The 23,729-nt window shown below is 37.9% G+C and overlaps 1 protein-coding gene across 2 annotated transcripts in view; it reads right to left on the bottom strand.

The window, feature by feature from the left end:
• Positions 1-23,729, bottom strand: part of SLC7A11 (solute carrier family 7 member 11) — a 101,572-nt gene that overhangs the window by 15,895 nt on the left and 61,948 nt on the right. For both annotated transcript variants that reach the window (XM_070609061.1, XM_008517039.2), the window contains exons 7-11: positions 11,918-12,041; positions 9,952-10,055; positions 9,052-9,148; positions 7,403-7,552; positions 5,983-6,160 (exon numbers count right to left, since the gene is read on the bottom strand). In XM_070609061.1, coding sequence (XP_070465162.1) covers positions 5,983-6,160; positions 7,403-7,552; positions 9,052-9,148; positions 9,952-10,055; positions 11,918-12,041 — 653 coding nt within the window. The remainder of the gene's footprint in view (positions 1-5,982; positions 6,161-7,402; positions 7,553-9,051; positions 9,149-9,951; positions 10,056-11,917; positions 12,042-23,729) is intronic.

Raw genomic sequence — 23,729 nt, 5'->3', positions numbered from 1 at the left:
TTGATGACATAATGCTAAGTGAGCTAAATCAGACAAAGACAAATACTGTTTGATATCATGTATATGTGGAAACTAAAACACTGAACTTGTGAAAACAGAGAGAAGAATGGTGATTACCAGGGGCTGGAGGGTGGGGGAATTCGGGAAATGTTTAATGGCACAAACTTACAACTAGTAAATAAATAAGTTCTGAGGGTCTAATGCACATCTTAGTGAACACAGTCAACACTACTGTATTATAAAAGTTGCTAGGAGACTAAATATTAACTGTACTCAATACAAAGAAGAAATGATAAATAGGTGACCTGACAAAGGTGTTAGCTAATAGTATTGCAGTAATCATATTGCAATATATAAATATATCAAACAACACACTGTTCACCTTAAACTTACACATGTCAATTATATCTCAATAACAAGTTAATTTTAAAAAAAAAGGAATGAGGGACTTGGACTATGTCAGTGGTTCTCAAAGTGTAATTGCCAGACCGGCAACATCAGCATCACCTGAGATATTAGAAGTGCATCTTTTTCAGCCCCATCCTAGACCTATTGAATTGGAAACTGAAGGCAGGGCCCAGAAATCTGTGATTCTGATAGACAGTAAAATGTAGGAACCCCTGGGCTAGATGATTTCTAAGGTCACCCTATCCCGGCAGTCCTGGAACTCCGTGGCTCTCATTTCCCAGGACATTCGTTCTTGTTCACCTCTTTATCTTTGTAATCAATCCCTACAGAAGCTTTTCAAACTGCTACTGGTCCTGAAGCCTCTAGAGGCTATCTTCTTGATGGTTTCAGACTGAGATCGTTTCTCATCCAGACATAGAGTCTCTCTTTTATGACTTGTCACCTGTAACAGGCTCCTCCAAGCACTATTTAATGCCTCTAAACAGGGTATATTTTCCCACCCTTCGCTTTATAATAATGTTTCCCAAAGTTGTTCTCCTCAGAACACTAATTTTTATGATATACATTAATTATAAACAGCAAGCACAATTCTGGCAAATAAACTCCACGTAAATGTTTCTTACATAAATGATATTTTCTCACAACCCGCTGTTTACATTGAGATGTACGTGGAGCACAAGGGAGCACTCCAGCAATTAAAGCCCACGTTTATAGAAAAGGGAAATGGTAAAAATGATCCTGGAAAGATACACTTGTGGAAAAGTAAATAGCAATCAACAGTAAGGGAGATGTCGGTTTTTGTAAGCAGAGAGGGGGCTTGGACTATCTGACAGGAAGTTGAAACCAAAGGTCTTAGGTGTCTGCAATAGTCAAATGCAAAGCAGTAGGGTTGAACTGACCTCTCCAGCCCCTCCTCCCTGGAGAAGTCCTGCAGTAGCTAGCTGAACGAATCTCCACAATGAGTGCTTTTTCTGTATGTGTGTGTGTGGAGGAGTACTCATGTATTTGCCCGCTGAGATTTTTCTTTTTTTAATGACTATGACTATCTTTCTTATGCAGCATCTGCTTCTCCATGCCCCCAAACAAAATCCTCTTCCAAAAGTGTGTTTCTGTATGCAGGGACATTCCTTGCCCCGCCCTCCCATTTTGCTTACCCATGTTATAGTGGGTAAGCAAATAATGGAACTGCATCAGTTCCAGACAACAGGAGAGCAACTTCAAGATTCTGTTGCTCTCCTAGTGTGACATTCTCCCTCCTGAAAGCCCAGTTTGGATCTTCTATTCAATAGCACGTATGGGGCCAAAGAATCTCTCTTTCAGTTCTGCATACGCAGTCTTTTCTCTTCCTCCGTGTTCAATCAGCCCTGTTGATAATCTCTCCTGTGGCTTTCTCATGCTCTGTCTTGGGATCTCAAGATTTGAGTAATTTTCATCATCATGGAGGTTTGAGTAGAGTGACTGATTTGGGCTCTGAGTAGCCGTTGGAGCCACACCAACTTTTCCTTCTAAGTTATCTACAGCCATGGGATCAAACAGGTGTGCTCCACCGACCCAAGTAAGCCTCTGTGGAAGCTTCCTGCTCGCCCAGGAAAGTTGCAGAGCATGTGGCATTCAACTACATCCACACCCATGTAAGGATTTTGGCTTTGGGGATAATCAACCCTGTGATAGTATTTTTTTAAATAAAGTTGAGCCAATCGTCTGCATTCTATGTTTTCAGTCACACAAGCTACAAAATGAAATAGCAAGTGGGGCATTTCAGCTTTACCTTTCATGTCTAGTAGTTGTTCTTGAAATCAGTTGAAACAACTGACCTTGCAAAATCTGATTTACCCAACCACACCTGGTGCAAGCGTGAGCCCTATGGGGAAAATTGAGTAAGACTGTGAAGTATTAGCACAAAACGAATCTTCCCTGGAAGCCATAATAAGAATAGTACGTGTGCTTTTTTAAAAGTCTTCAAAATCTTTTCACATGCGTGGTCTTATTTTATCCTTACATAAAGACGGTTTGGACCCCTAAGAAATGTAGGCAAGCTTAACTAATTTAAAATGTTGCACTGCAGTCTTCGTGAAGAGTCTGTCAAATGCATTAGCAGCTTGCAGTGAAGTATCATAAATGAAGTTATCCTAACACACCGTAAGCAGCATACACTTTTAGGACTCAGGAATTGCAAAGTCACTGTCCACAAAGATGGGCTACAGTCATTCTGCCGGTGTTGCCCAGTCTGATGCTTTATAATCAAAGATTTTGTTTAAATACATCTCTCTTCCATGTCTCACCCTGAGCAAGAGGGACCAACTTCCAGTCACCCCATTCACTTTCAGCTGTGATAGGTTTGGCTACAAAGGGTAAACAGAGGCAGCCAAGTGAGACGGCTGCCGCGAGCCCTGGCTGGGGTTTGCCAGGTCTAGCTATCTCTATGTACGTCAGTGGGGTATCTGCCCTGTTTTCCTTGGATGAGAAACTTGAGCCTGAATAAATGAATGAATAAATGAATGAGTGAATAAATAAATAAATACCCAGAAGAATTAACCACTCTGTCACAGATGGCAGAGAAAATCTTCCTGATTATTCCCTTCAGAGCACATTTTCTTTTCACCCTAGGAATGCTGTCAAATAAAACGTGGTTCAATACTGGCATCCTGTGGCTGGAGAAATTCATCCAATCTCTGAAAATCTCAGTTCCTCGAGTTCTGAGCTTTCCCTGGCTATCTACACGGGCAGCCGTTCACCATTTTCTGAAGGCTGTCAGTTACCTCACGTTTTTTATGGATGCATCCTAGATAAGATGTATTTTGATAGACTATCATTTCACGGGGCTAATCTGTTCATGTACATTAAGGGAGAAAATAAATAATGATTTAAAGGCTAAAGAATGTTACCCAACAAAACAATTTGATGTTCAGTGACTGAACACACTGCTCCAAGCAGAGGCCCTCTGGCCTCCACATTCACACTGAGTTTTTCTCTAACAACAAGGAAGCAGCTGGTGGGGGGAAGGCGAGGCGGAGGATCAGGACTCTCTTGTTTTGTGTGTCTATGGGTGAGTGTTTTGTTTTGGCCAAAGGCTAGGAAAACACTTGCTATTGCAGCCATAAATATTATGAACTTTCTTTATTTTACTACAAGAAGCTGCCTAAGAGGAAAATCAAACAAAATTATGGAGGATTGTTGCTTTCTGCTACTCGCTTTCAAGGCAGCTATAAAGATAAAGGGCTACAATGATCGCAGTTTAAAGGCAGAATTGCCATGTTCCCTGGTAAGATTTAAGGGCATTTTTGAGAACCAAATAACCATTATGGGACCACTGCATTGCCGCTACTTTCACAAATGGCTATCACTAAATTTGGAGTCCTTGGAGATGTTCAAAATGTCATTAGAGAAAGAAAAATAAAAAACTTCAAAATTACATGAGCATGGAAATACATCGAAGAAGGATCAAGGATGAAAGCTAGTAGTTCATACGTGCTGACAAAGAAATGGTACACAATCCGTACCTGTTAGCAAAACGAAATAATTTTTAGAGTTGGGTGACTGAAAACAGGAGGAACAAATGCCTATGAAGTAAGAGAGAAGAGGGAATTTGCTCTTTCCTCCTGCTCCCTTCTCATTGTTGTCCCACTCTAGGGCTACCAGTTCTTTCTTCCTAAATTCTCTTGGTTTTTCCAGGGTGCTCTGGGGTTTTCACTGTCTCTGGCCAGGATCGGAGATACAGATCTCATGGTGAGAAGCGCTAACCTGTCCTGAACACTGGTGACGAGGAAAGCAATTCTAATGGCAATACTGTTTAACAAGACTTTCCTTTTTCAGAAAAGGCTCTATATTCATTGCCTACAACAGAGAAAACATAACTAAAAATATTCTACAGAAAACCAGTGTGATCCTACAAGAAACCGACTGAATACCCTGCTTGGTCATCAGCGTGCCTGTTAGCCTTAAAGAACCTAACTTTTAGACTAACACTTGTTTGGGGAATAGTGTTGCCAGTTAGAAAGCAAAATTCAGGTATAAATGGTAGTTTAAGGTCTAAATACACCAAGTATCAATTAAAAGCCCATTAGTAGCAAAACTATTTTGAATGACTGATTTCTGAATGAGTTTGTATAGAACACTAGAGATTCCAATATGTACACCAAGTTGGTTTCTCTGTTTTTCGCTTTTAGTAACACCGACATTATTTAAATTTCCCTGACTTTTCTACTAGGCTTTTAAAAATTAATTACGGTGGTAAAGGAAGTATATGAGAAGAACAAAAGTTGTTGTCTAAACTCCTAAACCCACCAGCAAGAATGGATCTGCTCCTCTGGCTGTATTTTTTACTTCTCTCTCTCTTCCACCAGTCATCCAATCTAGAGAGACTATGGACTTTGAAATCCAGTAGATATGGGCTCAAATCCTAGTTCAATGGTTTAAAACCTGCACACTCAAAAATAAATTCTCCATCTCCTGAGTCCTGGTTTCCCCATCTAGGTAGAGAAATAACAGCGCCTCACACCTGGATCTTGTGAAGGATAGAATGAAATGATGCTGTGAGCGAAAGGGCTTGCTTGGCAGAGGCCCTTACAGAGCATTGGGTAAGCTTTCAAAAGCAGGTGTTCCTAAGCACCCTTCCTGCCTACTGATCAACTATGCTTTCTCCTCCCCCAAATTACCTCAACACCAAGCACTGCTGGTTCTTCCTCTTCAACATCTTTCATTTTCTCTCAGATCCTGCTGACACTACCTGTGCTCAGACCTTCCTCAATTCTCTTCAGGATTACCACATTAACCCCCAAGCTTGATTCTCTGTCCTCAGCCTCAACCGTCTCTAATCCATCCTGACTGCCCAGGATGATTTTTCTAAAATGCAGAACTGCCTGAATTTGAATTCCAGCTCTTCTACTTAATAGTTGTATGACTGGGAATAAGTCACATGAATCGTCCCATGCTACATCTCAAAATCTATAAAATGGGGATAATAGTTTTCCCTACCTCAGAAGGTTGTTATAAAGATTTAAAAAGGTCATAGATATGCTAACACATAGAAATCACACAATAAATGTGAGCTGCTATTCTCTTCATTGTTCTTGCTGTTCTTATGACCCACCCTTCCGGGATTCGCCATGCCTATTAAATAGGGTAGTGTTACAATCATGATATTTAAGACCTTTGCAGGTCTCTGCCTAACTCGCCACCAAATCTCATATCACTCATCAAGCAGTATGTTATGATATAGAATCAATAAACTGCATTCAACCCAGAATAAAAATAATTAGGTTAGCAAGGGATTCAGAAGAGCAATTAGGTCATTTACAGAACTGCAGACAAAATTCTATCTGAAAGAGCTGTTCTCCTAAGAAGTGATTAGAGAAGCCCAGACTAAATATCCTGAAAGAATTCAGTGGCTGTACCTTAAACATCCTTCCTGCTTTGTCTTCTCTCAGTTCTAATTAAAATGGAATAACATATTCAAACTAGCAATTGCCACACATATTTTTAAACTTTGAGATGTGCATGTCACGTATGTACACATGGATGGGTTTTCTTCAACCTGGTCTCGCAAAAGGTCCTGAAATTGCTTCAAAGTCTTACCTGACATTCTTCTAAACCACCTGGGTTTCTTGTCCCATATAATGAAGAGATAGTAGGCAGGGACTCCAGTCAGAGTGATGACGAAGCCAATCCCTGTGCTAAATGGGTCCGAATAAAGGGAAAGGGCAACCATGAAGAGACATGTGAAGGAGAACAAAGCTGGGATGAAGAGCGGCACCTGGGACACAGAACAGAAAAAAATCACTTCAAACATAGTTCAAGAGACAAAGTGGTTCAAGATGAGCAGGTCAGTCATGTGATGGGGTGAACAACTTTCATCAGGGAACCGGGCGACAGGCACCATCCTACCTTACCTTAACAGCAAAATCTCCTTAATGGGGCACAGAGAATGTCATAAACATACTCCCTTAAATTTTTAAAAATTGTCAGATAGAATAAAACCTAAGGATGAATAAGTGAGTTTCATCAGAGATGTTCTGTTTGAATTATCTTACAGTTAAGTACCATTATGATTTATGTTTTTTATTGTAAAAGATTGGCTGTTTGATAATTATGATTAGAATCCACTTTAATGTGGAGCCAAGAGCACAGGCTGCTTGTTACATGTTAAAGCCTTTCAGTGCATATTGATTTTCTGTTGGAGATTCACAATGAGAACTGACAGAAATAAAACAGGCCAACTCCTATTCAACCGCTAATAAAGACATTGCCAGCATTGGGCAAGGAACATAATTAGAAACAAATTCTGACAACATGACTGACAACGTTATCTGTGTTATTTCTTAAAAGCAAATAAATAGTGAGGTCAAATCAATCCATGAATGCTCAAGGCTGGAGGAGTTGAAAAGCATATTCTTCTGCCCTCCCAAAAGGAAATGCTTGGTTATGGTAAATGGGCTTTCTATTAAGTGGTAAATTCATACATGTTCGCTTTCCCTGTATATTTTGCATTTTTATTCCTTCTAAAGGGTATAATGTAGAAAAAGAGCAAGGTAATAAGTCATAACATTTAAGAATACTTAAAACACCTACTTTGTAAAGCAGCATCATTTTAGAGTTTTAATTAGTGATAATTCCAGACATATCTGCCTCACTCTTTCTCAACATGGCTGCCCACAACTATTTGGCATATGGATAGATAGAAGTATCCCATACTTTGAACACATCAGGTCATTGGGCACATCCATGAAAAATCAACACAGCAAACATCCTATATTAATACCACATCTTTTCAAAAATGTGACATATAAAGCTCAGTGCAACACATAAAAAAACCGAATGAACTATTTTTCCAAGCTAAAAATAAACCTACTATGAAGGCACTACCTGCAAGAGTTAAACACTTTATTCCAGAAGATGCTGCCCCCAGTCCAAGTTCCTCATCATCAAGTTATGACAAAGGGAGGACTAGGTATTAGGAGAAAGATTTATGTAAACCCATCAAGATTGCTGAGGTTACCTTGAAAGGACGATGCATATCGGGGCGTTTGTATCGAAGATAAATCAGCCCAGCAACTGCCAGCCCAATAAAAAGCCACCTGGCAAAACTGAGGAAATTCAAAAGACTGTAGAGGTCCCCAGAGAAGAGCATTATCATCGTCAAAGGGTGCTGGTGGGAAGGGGAGAAAAACCACACTCAGTGAGTTAATAGGGAACACAGGGGATATCAAACAATAACATCACTACACTTTATATTAGCGTTTTCAAATGGTTATTTATACCGATAAACTACTATTGTGATTAAAACCTATACTCAACTAACCTCCTTTCTATATTCTGCATAATCCCTTTACCCACCAGTACCATTATAAGAGGGCCATTGTCATTGCCACTTATTCAGACAGAATTTTATATGGATGTTTGGGTTTTACTTGCTTTTACAGTTGAGAGAAGAGAATGTGTTTTCAAAGAGTAAAACACGGGATACTCAACCACTCAAAATTTAAAGACCAGAGGCTGAGACGATTAGTAAATAACTAATAATAAAAATGAAAAGTGCGTCCAATTGCAAAATTCACGGAAAGCTCTGCAAATAGTTTCTGATGAGCTCTTGGGTACGCGCACACGTGAAACACAGCCACTTCCAGATGACCCAGTCATCTTGTGAATGCAAAACAGTGACCTTTTCTTTCTCCACGCGGTCTCTCCCCGTGTGCTTGCCGTGTGTGACCCTCAAGACCGCAGAAAAGAATGAAGCGCAGAGATCAGCGTAGCAAGTCTCTGCAGCTGCACATGCCAAGGACAGCATGACTGATAGCCGAGGCTTAAAATGAAAGCCCTCTTCAGTGAGTAATACATTCTGTTCCCACAAGTGAAGTTAACTTTCAGCACAGAGAGTATGGGTACTTTGCAAAGAAATTTCAAGGAAACATTTTGAAACAAATTAAATGCATGAAAAAAAATGTTCAGTGAGTGCTATGCTGCTCCTGACAGCAGATTCCATTTGAGAAAAATGTTGCAAAATCGTAGGGAAAAATGAGTATAACATTGGCAGTGGGTATTTGAGGTCTTTTACCCCTTGCGCAGTCTTTTGTATCCACATTTCACAAATGCTTTTCTCTGCATGAGGAATTCTACAACTCAAATTTAAGTTTGGGTGCTTTTACTTCTTCCACCTAGGTTTGCTCTCAAATGTCTCACTTTTAATCACAGAATCACTGCACTGTCTAGGATTTCATCAATTTTTTCTATAATTTTGCATGCTTTTCATTCTAAGGGGACTATGATGAGAGATGTGGGTGTTTTGGGACTGTGGCTTTTAGTTCCACTTCCAGTAACTAGACTTGGGACATGTTATTCTATATCCTTTTGTGTGAGCTCTATGTCAATGATAAGAGCCAAGCTAATCATTTTCCCTTAAACCACACAAATTTCTACACAGGTGAAAAAGAAGTGATGTGATTATTGTCCCATAGCATCCAATAAGCATCAGATACTGAATAAAGGGAAGTGATGGAAAACATCTTGCCTCCCAAACTCCACCAAGACATACATAGAGCCGATTTAGCAATGAATAAGAAAGTAAAGCACGATCTAAAGTTTGGTCTGAAATCTTTGCTAACCTGTTCTTTGAGGTTATAACTAGATATACTTGTTAATATGCATTACCAAAACAATAACAGCTGGCAGAGGAGTGTGCTTGCGGACATGAATCATGGAGAGGATTTCTGGAAGGTGACCCTCTCGAGACGCAACATAGAATAACCTAATGGGAGAAAAATGTGGGTGGAGTTGACTGCATAATTGATCATTTCAAAGGGAAAAATCCAGAACTCTAAGAGAAAGCTTGCCCCTTTTTCATACCAAATGGTTTTGAATTTCTTAGGTAATTACTTAGATTTCACTTTTCAGATAAGGTAGAAAACATCATGAGAAATCTGACTTCGAATTTTGTAAAATCTGCCAACATATCATATTATTCTTTGAGCAGAAAACAATAGCAACATCCCACTCAGCATAGCTCTCCCTGTACATAAATAGCTGATGGTGAAGTTAGTTCTAGATTCCTAGCATTGTATGTGTGTTATCAATTCAGTCCAACACAATACACACACACACACACACACACACATACACACACACAACGTTCATATTTATCTGTTCGGTTTTAATTTTATATTAAAAAGAAAGGAACTTTTGCATCAAACAAAAACAAAAGGGATACAGATGGTGGGGTGGTGATTTTTGGTGTCTCTTACTTTACTTTTTTTCTTGCCACCTTTAGAGAAACAAAAGATTTTATCACCAGAAATAAAATGCTGTTGTTAGACTCTAGATATACTGTAAAAAACCACTACAGGACAGCTTCAGAGTAGGCTATGAGTAGACAAGCAGTGCCCTCTAATGGGCAGAATAAGACACGCTGTTGATGCTTGGATGAAGACTTCGATCTTGCATGTCTCTTTAAAAACAATAGGTTTGGAGGCACTATTTCTTTTTAAACTTATCCTTATTACATCCAATCTCAAAAACAGAAATGCATTTCTAGAAATGTTTGAACTCACTCACCTGGAGACAGCAAATACACCACCATTCATGGAGCCAAAGCAGGAGAGGGCAACGAAGATCGGAACTGCTAATGAGAAATTTCCCAGTAGCCGCTCAGAAAAGGTCTAGTGAAAGACAGAACGAAGAAAATTAATGCTTTGCCAGAAAGTGGAATAAAATGAAACAATTGAGGCCAGACTCGTTCTATGACTTTCTATTAGCCTGATGATATGTGTATGTTTTATAATCCTTCTTTTTTAGTTAGGGTCAGACTAACTTGTTAGACAATAATGAAAAGCAGGTACGATGACATGGCTTGTTGCAAAACTATGGGCAAAGGTCAAAACAAGTACCTTCTCTCTACTTTCAAAAAGCAATGATCTATTTATTGAATCTTCATCAACTATGACATCTGTCATCTCTGACTCTGGTAAGTGGAAAAAGCTCAATTCAGAAGTTCTCCTTCTGGAGACAGAAATCCTTCTGTCCAATACCTTCTCTTTAGTCTAGAAAGCCACATTTTTATAGTGAAGTACCAATGTACACTGAGGAGTATTACAGATACTTGTTTCATATACCAATCCCACTGTTATGACATAAAAGTGTGGCAAAAAATAATTGATGACAATCAATTATATCATCTACATGAGGAGTGCTGAAATTCTTTTGCACGGAATAATCACATTAGCTGAATCTCTGTTTATTGAGTCACTCCCTGCCTTTCAGGTATCTGCCAGTTCCTTCTGTGGTTTCCTATAAAAAGGATAGAATACAAATACAAGTTTGAAGAACTCAAGCCACAGAAAATATAGAAGAGAAACAAAACTTCTGAAATATCCTTTTATGCCATGGTATGTGCAACACTGCAAATTTCCACCAAGAATGTATTTTCCAAAAAAAATATGTGGGATTCTTTAATTGTCCTTGATGCAGCTGGTGCTGTATAATTAATGGACCACATTACGCTCCAAGAATAAGTGCTGCCCTTTGTCTAGTAAGATGAGATGGCTGACCTGACATCGGTAAGCTTTGTACATTTTGTTGTCTGGTAGGACTTACAGCAGTGGGCAGAGTCTTTTTTTAATTCAGTGAACTCGTACATAAGTTCAGATGAAATGAGATAATTTGTTCCCTGTGGATATTGCTGATATGAGGTAATAGCGACTATTTTAAAAGGAATTGACATATGGAAAGTTATTTTTTCACCCTTCATTGTTATGAGGTCATGAATGAATGCACTCTTACTAGCTAAGTTTTTATACAAAATAAAAGTATGCGTCACAGAATAACAGTCCCATACCATGACCTTTGAGAGCCAAGATGGTCGTGGAGCCAAATACATTTTGGAAAGTGCTGTAAAATGATGAGTATCCATTTATGCATTAGCATAAGGCAGTTAAACTGCACATTAGCATCTTTAATATTCTAAGAAGTGCTGTAGCAACATCTTTTAACTTTGAATAACTCAGTATTTGCAAAAATTAATAGCATTCCATGACTAGTATTCAAAAAGACATACTAGAAAAAATAAGTATATATGGTCCACTTGAAAAGTCTTAAGGGGTACTTGGAAAAATAATTTTGTTAGCCTTTGAAAAGTTTACAAACAGAAAAGAGTACAGAATAAACTGAAATTTGCATATGAAAAAATGCATTCATTTAAATTCAGTAACTGCCCACCTGTCCTTAAAGACATGTTGGAAGAACAATGCCTTCTATTCAACAGGCCTTGACAGATTGTCAAGAGTGTATATGTGGAAATGTTTTATGTGAAATTAACAGTACAGAGAAATCATATAGGATTTTAGCTGCATCAGTTAAATGGAATACACTAAGGTTTGTTCTAAATTTTTTAAATACTCATTATCATTCAGGTCAAGAAAAGATTACTGAATTCCAAAACACTTTCTGCTGGAGGGAGCTACTAAAAAATTGTATCGACTCATTAACCTAAATTCAAATTGGCATTTTCCCAAATTGGACTCACCACCGCCACGGCATTGGAAAGCAATAGCTCCTCGGCACTAATGGTCGTAAAGTAGGCCACATTTGTCAGCACGTAGCCAATGGTGACGATGGCCATGGATATACATATTGCAAGGGGGATGGTTCTGAAATGCGCAAAGGAATTACTTATTAGTCATCTTTTGTTAATCATTCTCTGAAACCAAAGAAGATAACAGACTAATTGCAATGAAAAATAAAATGGTACATACAATAATGACAGGCTCTGTTGGGTATATATAAACATTTCATCAGGGTGAAGTACCACGTACTCCTTTGTAATTTAATAAGGTCCATGGGGCAGACACTTCATCTGTCTTATCTATTGCTCTGCCCCCAGAACATATGAGTCCATCCCATTACATACTCCATAAACGCTATAGCAGAGTTGTTCAAACTTGAGCATGCATCACCTAGAAGGCTTGTTAAAACACAGATTGCTGAGCCCCATCTCAGACTCTCTGAGTCAGTAGGATTTGCATGTCTAACAAATTCCTGGGTGATTCTGACACCTGGCCGAGCGACCACTTTGGGCACCACTATCCTATATGCTTTTCTAATATTAATTTTCCACCTTGACACTTTTCCAATACCAGTCCTGAAAAACATCTTTCACATTCAGTGTTTTCCTCTTTAGTAGCTTCCCTTACTAGCAAATAAGTGCACACTTTTGAAAGCATGAAAGCAGGATATATCTACCTTTCTAAATGAGGATGATAATAATTTTGTATATAACACAAAAATCACAGCAGTGCTCACAATAATGACTTTGCACTGCCCTGCTGTGAGTTCAAAGGAAGCTCAAGATCATGAGTATCTATTAAAGCAACAGCACAGAGAAACCCATGAAATTAGAGGTGACACACTGTGAAATACATGTGACCAGACAGCGCTGACACTATGTGGCATCTAGAAGTACCTGACACAGATGCAATGTTATGTCTTCATTTAATGCACTGGGGAAGCCAGGAAGTTACTGACCCTAATAATTTGATTCCATGTTAGCGATACACATTACTTGCTTAACATAATCACCTCTTCAGACTCTTTCCAGTTCAAGCAACTTAAACCTTCAGCTCTCTGCACAAAGGCTGATGGTTTTTTTAGCCATAGCGCTTATCAGCTCTCATAGGCCCTTAACCCTGCTGGGTGCCACTAATGAAAACCTCAATATAATTTCTTCCAAGATGAAAATACAGTCCAGAACCAGGAGAAAAAAGGAGGAGGGGGCACAGCCTGCCTCATTCCCAAAGCTGAGTGTGTTTAGCATACTAAGTCCCAGCTCATTATGCTGAGCAGCACTATTCCCTGTTGAGAACAGGCAAACTGAGCCAGCCAGCAACTGCCATTCATTATGCTGCTTGGAGCCTGACGCTTCCCCTGTTCCCCAAAGTCTTAAGCCTTGCTGGGGAAACACATTGACCTCTAAATCCCGCCATCCTGATATGAAAGTAGCAGATGTACCCCTTCCCCAGTGCGAAGAGGGTCCTGTGGAATTGTCTGCTAACACCATAACGTGCATTACTGGTTGTGATTGATAAATGCTAAATTTAAGCAAAGGAAATCACTGAGCCAATTAGGTACAAAGGGGTGAATGGCATCAGGGGAATTAAAGATGAATTCTGTTTCTTTGAAAGAAAGGCTATATGCAAATGCAAATGGATAGGAAGGAGAACATGGAGGTGTAGATGCAGCTTTTCAACCACTCACTGTATTATTTTAAACTTGAATCCTTTCAGCTTTTATAACATCCCAAATGGAGTGTTAAGTTCTTTCTGTGTAGGAGACAAGCAGAGAGAGAGAATGGGCAGGGAAAGCCTTGCAAGAATAGGATTAAGAAATGTCAAGGTTCTCTTAATAAAAAGGGAGGTGACTTATTGTTAAGTGTAGAGAAGTAACCTAAGCTGTCCAGGACAGGTAGCACTGGCGCATCATGTGACGCTGCAAAATAGCAGAGAGAGGAAAGTCGGAAACTTGGGCTGTGGTCCTCCCAGCAGAGAATCTCCCAGCCCGGCTCCTCCAAGGTAGCTGCCCTGTCTGCATCCTGCCTGGAGATGAAGGTCTCTCCGACGGAGACTTTCTAAACTGATCTTAGTAGAAGTGATCCTAAAAAATCTAACCTTCCAGGTCAGTTCCCTTTTTCTGTCCTCAGCATATCAACAACAAAGACAACAGCAGCAGCTGCTGCCATTGATGTGGTGGCTGCTATGCACCCCACATTTTATTAGACACTTTACATATTGGCCTCATTTTATCCTTGGAAAATCCTGTGAGTTAGAAACAACATCACCATTTTATACATGAGCAAATGAAGTCTTAGAGAATTCAAATAACTGTTCAAGGATACACAGCTGGTAAGTGGAAACCCAGAAGTGAGCTGCAGATCTATCCTGCCTTGAAGTCAAAGCATTTTAACCACTGAAGTGTTCTCTCCTTCTCATGCACGTGGGTTCTCAAACTCAATTTTCAGAGAAATCATAATTGTTGAACATAATATTTATTGGAAAGCTCTTATCAAGACTGTATTTCTCACAGATTCACTGAAAATGCAGTTTCATTGACTATAAAGGGGGAAAAAACTTATTCCATGATTTTTATAATTTTTCTGTGTAACATGAATGTAAGGTCAATAGAATGTTTTCAAATAGTTTCGATGTTTAGGAAATAGTTTGCTTTTTTTAATTTACAAGACAACAGAGGCTCCCTTCATAAATTTCCATAGACAGCTTTTGTAGAAAAGGAGGAAAAGTAGGCATGCTTGTCAGATAAGCCAAAATAGATTATTAAGAATTTTACTATCTGCCAAACATAATATCTAGATACCAGAGGAAAAAACCAAAGGAGCTTAAAACAGGACAAAAGAGAAAGAAAAGAGGGTCTAACCTGGCCACAGATCACACACGCCCAATAATTCCTCTCCGGGTAAAATTAAGCCATGGGAATTGGAGGAGGTTTGACAAAATAGTCACTAGCTTCTGTCCTTAGGTTCCACTGCACTTTGACAAAGGGAAGGAGAGGAGTGCGTTGCCGCCTTGACATAAACAGTAATCATTTACAGAGGAAAGCTGTTGACTTGTTCAGAAGGGCTTGGCACCATGTGGTCAACTCCTGGGTTTCAAGCATCAAAGCTTCAGCCTCACTAGGAGAGTTGACAAAAGCTATTAGGCCACGCCAGAGCAATCTTTCCAGTAGTTTTAGATGCAGAGGGCAGATAAGCATGGTGAGTAATCCAAGATTAAGGCAAACGGCACATGATAATAAAAGGAATTAAAGGAACTGGTAGGCCACAGATATTTCAAAGCCTCTGTGTTATTGTGAGCTATCCACAATTCTAAGTGCAACAAAAGCCTTATCTTTAAGCTGAATAAAAATGACTCAACCTAAGACTTGACTCTTTCTAAAATGTTTGTTTGTTATGATTAACAAAATAAAAATGTTTTGAAAAGAATTACTTAAGCCTTAAGAGTTTTTTGGCATTATATATAGTCTTTTCAAAAAACAGGCATTAAGGATGCAAGAATCTGATATTTTTATTAGTTGCAAATGGTCTTCAATCAAAAGATCTTGGATAGTCTTCTCTTCTTGTAGGTTTATTTTAAACTGACACCTCTAACCAGTCTACGTCACACATGGACAAATACTTGTTTTATTTGAAATTGTTAAATGGAAGTGTCTGGAACATCTGCTTAGAAACACTTTCATTCTAAAGGATACACCTCCCCAGGAGTACAAATAGTCCCAATAGTAATGGCTAATATCTTATATTTGTATAATCTATAAAGCACCAGCAAATATATTTTATCTTCAAATATACACATGTCATTTCAAATTCTTTGTGGAATGAGATAGAGTAAGAACAAATAACAAACAAAATTCACAACAACCCACTGAAATAGGAGGTAATAGCCCATTTTAAACAAGGGAACCAAGACTCAGAGAGCTTATGGTGTGGCCAAGGTCACAAAAGTAGTAAGTGAGAGAGCTGAACTTGAACCTAGATCTTCCAGCTCTAAGTTTCACATTCATGATATCATGGCTGCCTTGTGCTTACTTTAACTCTAGGTGCAAGGTCTCTAGGATTTTTACATGCTGACAGACAGGTATTATATTTTATATAAATTATGCAAATATCAGAAGGCTGACAGTTACAATGTGACAGATTTTAAGCCAAGTATATTTTTCTATGCACCTAATAGTTATCACAAACTTGCAAATAATGCAGCACGGGATACATTTTTTTAATATGCTGTGCAATTGTATGATAGAGCATCAGAAATGACCATAGTTCCAGTTCTTCATATTGGCTAAAAAGATCTTGCTATGAAAACAGAAGAAGGAAGCCTAGCTTGATTCTCCAGAGAGTTGAGGATAGCTGATGGTTACAGGGATTTCTGATATTCAGATCTTATGAGTAATTCTGTAATCACTTAAATTGAGGAAATTCCTAAAATTTTTTTATAACTTGAATGAAATCTTCTGAGATTTGTATGAACCAAAATGTTTCATATAATTCCCTGTGTTGGATATACACAATAGAGACCATAGAACTCATTGACCCTGGGGCACCTAAAATTGAGTTTGAGCCATGGGGCTGGGTGTGATAACAGTCAGTTCTGCTAAAACTTACTCTTCTGGAATTTTCTAAGAGAAGTGGTTGATGCTTCACATTTTCTATTTAAAAATAATTAATATTTTAACACATGTATTTGGCATTCAAGAAAAATGAAGAAGAAAAAAAGGAGAGATTAAGAAGGACAAGAAAATGACCAACAACATGAGAGGCAAAAAATAAAAGAAAAATGCTTTTTCAAAGTATTTTTTTATTCTACTAGTAAACTAGGGACTATTTGCGTATATATAATTGAAAATAACTGTGATTCACCTCAATATAAAGTATTTAAAATTACATTAAGTACCTTTTGATTCCAAGTATTTATTTTAGAATCATACTTATTTCACATTTTCTTTATAATGACCCTATAGAGACCTTGAAAGTTTTTCCGTAGATCTGACCCAGAAATGACTCAAGCATCTCTTACTTCTCTCTTTTGATCCACCAAATTTTTTTTTTTTTGCAGAATTATTCTTTTTTTATTACCACTGCTGTTAATCTTATCCCCCTCCTCAAACTTCAGTCATGTGTTACTGACAAAAGGATAAGATCATATGTCAAAGAAAATCTATCCATATTTGTCATTCACATGATTTGCCTTCCATACATCTTTACATGCTTCCCCTGGCTCTTGCTCACAGCAAACTCTCCCGAGACCCTAGACATGCAAGCGTCCTATCCGGCTATGTGATTTCTGATGTTTCTAGCAGGGACTGACTAACAAATAAGTGTTCTCGATCATTTTCCAGACTTGAAGCAATTAGGTTACAGATGATTGCAATCAGATGAATTCCTCTGCATGTTTTCAGTGATTTTGCCTCACTGTCATTTAGTGCTATCACCCTCTGTCTAGTTATCCACCCAGAGTGGGGATTAGTCTGTAAACAAAACAAAAGAAAGGCACTTGAGAAGACACAGCAAGTTGTTGGGGGGAAGGCATGGGGTGTCACTGAAAGATAAAACGTAGCAAGAGGAAGAATACATTCAATAAACCTATTTATGAACATTCTTCAAGGTCTATGGTTTATGTTCTACCTTCATGAGAATTTCTGGGCCAAGGCTGAACACAGTGATGTGACAAGCAGATTGTCACATAAAGGTGCACAGTGATCCCACTGATTTCAAGCATGAAACACCTGCCCTGCTTCTTACAGTAGCATGGCAAGGCTGTGGGTGTCTTCAGAGACATTCTAAATTTCGATACCACTGATGTCTTATCTAAATCTCACCGTTCTCCATTGTCCACAGATGAAGAACTCCGTAAACATTAAGAGAAGACAGAGAGACCTGTAGGGAGAGGTAAGAAATGAACAGACACAGATTACAAGACAGCAGGGCTGAAGGAGGCTCGTGGAGAAATGTACGCAGACACATAAAGGAGGAAGAGAGTACAGCAAAACCACATAGAAAAATGAACTAAAATGGAATGTTACCATTCAGAAACAGAGGGTAATAAGCAAGCAGAAGCCTTAGTATAAGTATTTTTACCCCTTACAATACTTTACTTTTTATCCTACTATTAGAATAAATTCATGCCTCAACAAAATTATTCCGCAAACTGTAGCTTGAGAGTAAATATTCATTTGCTTGCATTTCATACAAAGTCAAAAAATTTGCATTTCTGCATCTCATTTTTTCTCATTTTCTAAAGATTTACAGTGTGTCTTTCAGATGTGTTACAGTTATCCATATTTATCATGGGTAAACACAAAGATATTAACAGGCAAGTTCTAATGGACCAGACAAACCGGTTTCAAATAAAATGTTAGCAATTAAATAATTAAGAAGACAAAATACTTTAATAGCAATAAATTAAATTTCATATTAATGCTCAATTCTTATTTTGCGTTATATTGTTTTTACAACGTATCCTTTAAAATTGTATTATTTTCTCAGGATTTGTCTAAAGTACACTAAGGTACTGCAACAACTCAGTGAACCATTTTTTAGAATAGACTTTCTGAGATTCAGATGTGTGGCTGAGGCAATTAAACGACCCACCACAATTCTATGTTCCTCTTTCCAAAGTGTAAGCTATTCTTGAGAAGCAGCTACACAGATAGACCACATTTCCCAGACTCTCTGTATCTAGGTGGGAATGTGACACATTCTTGTGTGTCAATTGATGTGTCAATTGAAGGCCAAGGTGGTTAAGTAATGGATTGCCTTGTCACCCCTTTTCCCTAACTGACAGTGAGTTAGAGGACATATAGAGTGGCAAAACCATTGAAAAGAATCTGGGTCACCGATTCCTAAAATAATGCCGCAAAGGACATTATTATGACATATAAAATCAAATAAAAACACTTACATCTGAAAAAGTTAAGATAAAACAAATTACTATTATTCAAACTTCCCAGAAACAGAGCAAAGATAGACCCCATTGTTAACTATTTTGAACTATAAAATCTCCTGCATTCTGACAATTGCCACCAATTCAATAAAGATCAAAGTACAACTGCCCTTTGTTTTGCCCAAGGATACATAATAGACAATACAATGTTAAATAAATATACTAAGAACAAGGCAGCTTTAAAATAAATATACCCACTTTGGCATAGTAAATGGGAATTAGAGTGGAAATTCCCTCTGGCCAGAAACACGTCTTAGAAGGAACTGGTAATACTTCTCCTACTACACACACATAAATCAGGTCCAGTCACATTTGTGAGCAGCTGCACAATAAGGAATGGAACAGGTAAACATGGAGACATTCAACCAGGACAAATGGACTACTGCTTCTACTCAAAAGCTGCCTGCACCATTTCTGACCTACAGTAACAACACTAATTATTAGTCATCATTTTACTTCGATATCTGGTGGTCAAGTAGATAACTGGCTTTCCAACTAGGTGCTCTGGGAATCAGAATTGAAGGTGGACAATTAATAGGATTACAGACTACCCTGTTCTCACTCACTTCAACCAGATCGGTCCTCTTCTACGTATTGAGATTCTGCCAGACAATAGAAGTGATCCAGTGCTTTCAAATAGTTTTAAAATCATTGCTCTGGATTCCACAGTCAAATTGTGTCTTGAGCTCAATTTTTGGACATAATGCTGGTTTCCTAAAGTAGTTTTAAAAATATATGAATTGGTTTCATAAAGTGTCTATTATGAATGATTATACAGGTATGTATGTATATATTTGACCCTACAAAGTTAAAAATAAGTTTTCACTGCAATAAATCCCTATTTACACTTCTGGGCAATTGAGGGGAAAATTCTTAGTAGGAAAGGTATGGTCACGGGGAAGGCAGTAGCTATGGCCTGGCTTTAGTTGAACTTGTAAATCCACACGGCAGGGCCACAGAGAACACGACACAGCAGATTAATGGAGCAGTAGAGAAACAGGAAGATGAGAAAGAACAGAGATGATGGACTAATCCCCCTGCCGGTATAGAGAGACGATCTGTCATTGTCAAAAAAGTGATGGTAAAGACTTCTGATTGGAACAGTGACAGCTCCCTGAAAAGACCACAAAGGCCCACAGAATGGCAGAGCCTCCTGTGAGGCCTGCCTCTCCTCTTCTCAGGCTGTCCATTTACAAAGATTCATATTCTCAGCAGAAATGGAAATTTTGTGATCTTCTATCTTTCAGGGAAAAAGTTAAACCTTTTGAAAAATAATGTTTTGTGCTTTTATTTTGTATTTGCTAATGCCTTCTCCTGGACTATAAAAATTCATAGACAACCTTCTTTCCAGGGATAATTTTCTCAAGTGATGCATACTGTGCAATGGCGCAAGGACTATCTGCCCTAGGACAACAGAAGCGGTCGTTACATTCACCCACCCCTTAATTTCCCTTCTCTTCCATATTTCTCTGCCATGCTTTTCCTCAGTTCCATTCCCCAGATTCCTATAATCAAGAAAAAAATTGATGTATACTGCCCCAAGTGTAAACAGTCTTTTTGAAACATCTTTCCCCTGGAGTTTTGCCTTTGATATTTGTTTTAACTTGATTTCATAGAATTATGAAACATTCTCTGGACTCCACTCTGAAGGCTGGGTCTAGTCATGTCCTAGTCACTATCAGGGGCAGGAGATCACTGGACTTCTATAAGCTTAAATTTCCTCATCAGTTAAAGAGGGTGTTGAATTAATAAAGTCTAAAGTCCATTTCACTTGAAAGTTCATTATTCAATCATTTTAGCAAATAAAGCTAATTCATAAAGATTGTTTAACAGAACACTTTGGAAGCTCAGTTAAGCACTTGCTCATGCCCCAGAGCATTCTAAGGAAATGTCTGCCTTTGCCTTGTTCTGTCATTCAGAGGAGAGAACAGGACGCCAACTTTATAATCTCTTCTCCTGTGTTCTGAAGACTATTATTCTATCCTCAGCTGGGAATATCAGCACATCAAAGCACCTTCCATCAATACAACTTCAATGTGTAAGCCTGGCTGAAAACATTGATCATTACAGAAGCTCATTTAAAGGATAAGTGGTCTGTCCACTCTTCCAGAGTCTAAAACGGTATCTGTAATCAGATCAGACCTCCAAATACCACATTACATGGACCCTATTATCATAGATACATGTCTTCATGAGTCACTATATTTTATGCCTTCAGCTTTTATCAAAAGTTTATTGCAAATATTTATTAAAAGTCATTTGTATTTTAAGAGAACATTTGTAGTGATATTATTAAGGATATTGTCATTTGTATCTATTAAAGTCCTTTATAAAGAATTCATCCATTTAACCAATGTTTATCAAATATCATCTTTATGCTAGACACTATTATGAGTAAAGAGATAAAAACATCAACCACAGCAAAACATTCATTGTCTCGTGGAATCCAAAATTCAAACAGGAAAAGACATGGAGGCCCCCCGCCACCCTGTTCTTCATGTGATTGCCTCATTCTTGTTAGTTAGACCCAGATCAAAAGTCTCGCCCTCAGAAAAATCTTCCTTTTTCTACGCATGCTGCCAGCCCCACCCACTCCTCATTCCCTACTAGTTTTAATATGAGGAAAAACCAAACAAAACATCTTCTTATTCCTCATAGTCTTTTCAAAAATCTTTACATATTCATACTCACCAAATTCTACAAATGTTCACTGAGCATTATAAAGTGTCCTCAAAGTATTTCCTCTAAATCTCTAGTGCAAATATTTCTGAGAAGAGTTATGGGGACGGTTTGTCACCCTCAAGGATAACTCTGCTTTTCATGCAGCTCGTAACTGCATTTGGACAGAGTTCCTGGCCTCTTCAGCCTCTGTTATTTTTTTGCTTTTTATCAACCTATTATTTCTAGGATATGTCCTAAAAGAAATAGTCCATTAAAACAAGGAGAGAAGGAGAGAAGATAACTACTTTGGAAGATATAACTTGGATTAAAAAGAAAAATAAATTAAAATAGAAGCATGTTTACAATAGTGATGGGAAGACTCACGAAACTTAACAAATTTAAATTACTCCAGCCAAACTAAGCTAGCATTTTGACTCCTCCTTTTACATAATTTTCACAGTCATGAGATAAATCTGTACAAACCTCCAAAAGAACTCTTTAAAAAAATAAATAAGTGGATGCAGAGAAGAGGAATAAGAAAAAAAGTTAAGAGACAGATTTAACAGAGAAAAGAAATGTTTATTCCACCAAATCCTCATGGGAATTCTAAATTATTAAATCTTTGAGAATACCTGATTTATGAACAGGATAACACAGCCCCCAGCCAAAATCATTTTTAATAAAAAGCAGGAAACCTCCTGAAGTTCATCTCAGGTTTAATATCAAACACAGCAGCCACACATGAACATTTTCCCATAAAACACAAACTCAGCACAAGCACAGGTGGCTGGCAGCTGGCAGCAGGGAGTCAGCAGGACAGACAAACAGGGCGCCAGAACCATAGAAGGGATCAGGCCTCACAATCTAGAGGAAGCAGCCAATGGAAACGGACCCCAGAATGAAATGCTGTCACTGAGGGAGGGAAAGGGGAACAAGGGAGACTCGTTTCTAAATTTCTACAGCAATTGCCTCACACTCCTGGTCAAAACACTGAGCTTCCTGACTGACTGTTCGTTTTGAGAGAGCAACACAATTCGCTTTGTGTTGATTTTTATGCAGAAGTTTAGAATATACCAAGTGAACTGGAACCACCATGAGAAAGCAAAGGCTAGTAATGAAATAATCTAACATTGCCGTTCTCATTTTGTAAGAAAGTAGCAAACATCTAGGAGATGAATAAAAATATGATTTGAATATTTTCCAACAGATATTTGGTTCAAAGATAAAAAGAAGGATGTCAAGGAAGAAAGTATCTTATTCTTTCTAACATATGTTGCTTAGGAACCATGTTTTTTACCACATTTATAATCTATACGGTAAAGAATTATTTCTCAGAAATATAAATTCAACTAGTTGGATATATATAATAAAATGATTCATGCTTAATCCCTTATAGGGCAGTTTCAGCAATTATAAGGATCATAAATACTTTTTTGCACCTTTCCATTGATATTTTCATCAATATTTTGGCATTCAGTATTGTGTTAAAAAATATTATGGAAAATAGAAAATCACTATAAAAGGTGCTCTATTAGTAGAGTTCGGGGATTGAAAAAAAGCCAAAAGGGGGAAAAAAGTAAATATCAATGGCAGGTGCCTTGTAGGCTACTTTAATTGGTTAGTATTTTTTAAATCTGGAAGAAGAAACCAAGTTAATAATTAACTGTAATTCACAGAAAAAGAAATTTCCAGACTATAAAGGATTTAGCCATTCATGTAGAATACAACTTTATATAGTGCAGATTGTATTATCAGATAATATTGCCAAGATAATTTGAAAACTATGAGCTTTAAATGCAAAGCACTATAGAGATTCTCTTTCTATGCATGAAAAGCTGAGTAGAAACTGTCTCCAAACAAACATAAGTTATACTCGATGTTCATTTACTCAGAGAAAATGAGTGATAATTAAAGCCACCTTTCACTCCAGATAAGAAAGAGCATTAAAAATTTTAATAATAAAAATTTTATAGTAATTGGCTGATACATCAATAGAAAGATAAGTGGAGCAGAATAGATTATCTTGAAATACAATTTAACATATAACATAAAACTTAACATATAGTATGATGACAAGTATAATTTATAATGTGAGTATTATAAACTAAGTATATGTCATAAACTAAGGGGGAATATGACTGTTCAATAAATGCTGGAATATGGGGAAAT

Source organism: Equus przewalskii, chromosome 2, assembly GCF_037783145.1.
Source record: "Equus przewalskii isolate Varuska chromosome 2, EquPr2, whole genome shotgun sequence".
Classification (NCBI taxonomy): Eukaryota; Metazoa; Chordata; class Mammalia; order Perissodactyla; family Equidae; genus Equus; species Equus przewalskii.
This window is presented reverse-complemented; position numbering and strand designations above follow the sequence as displayed.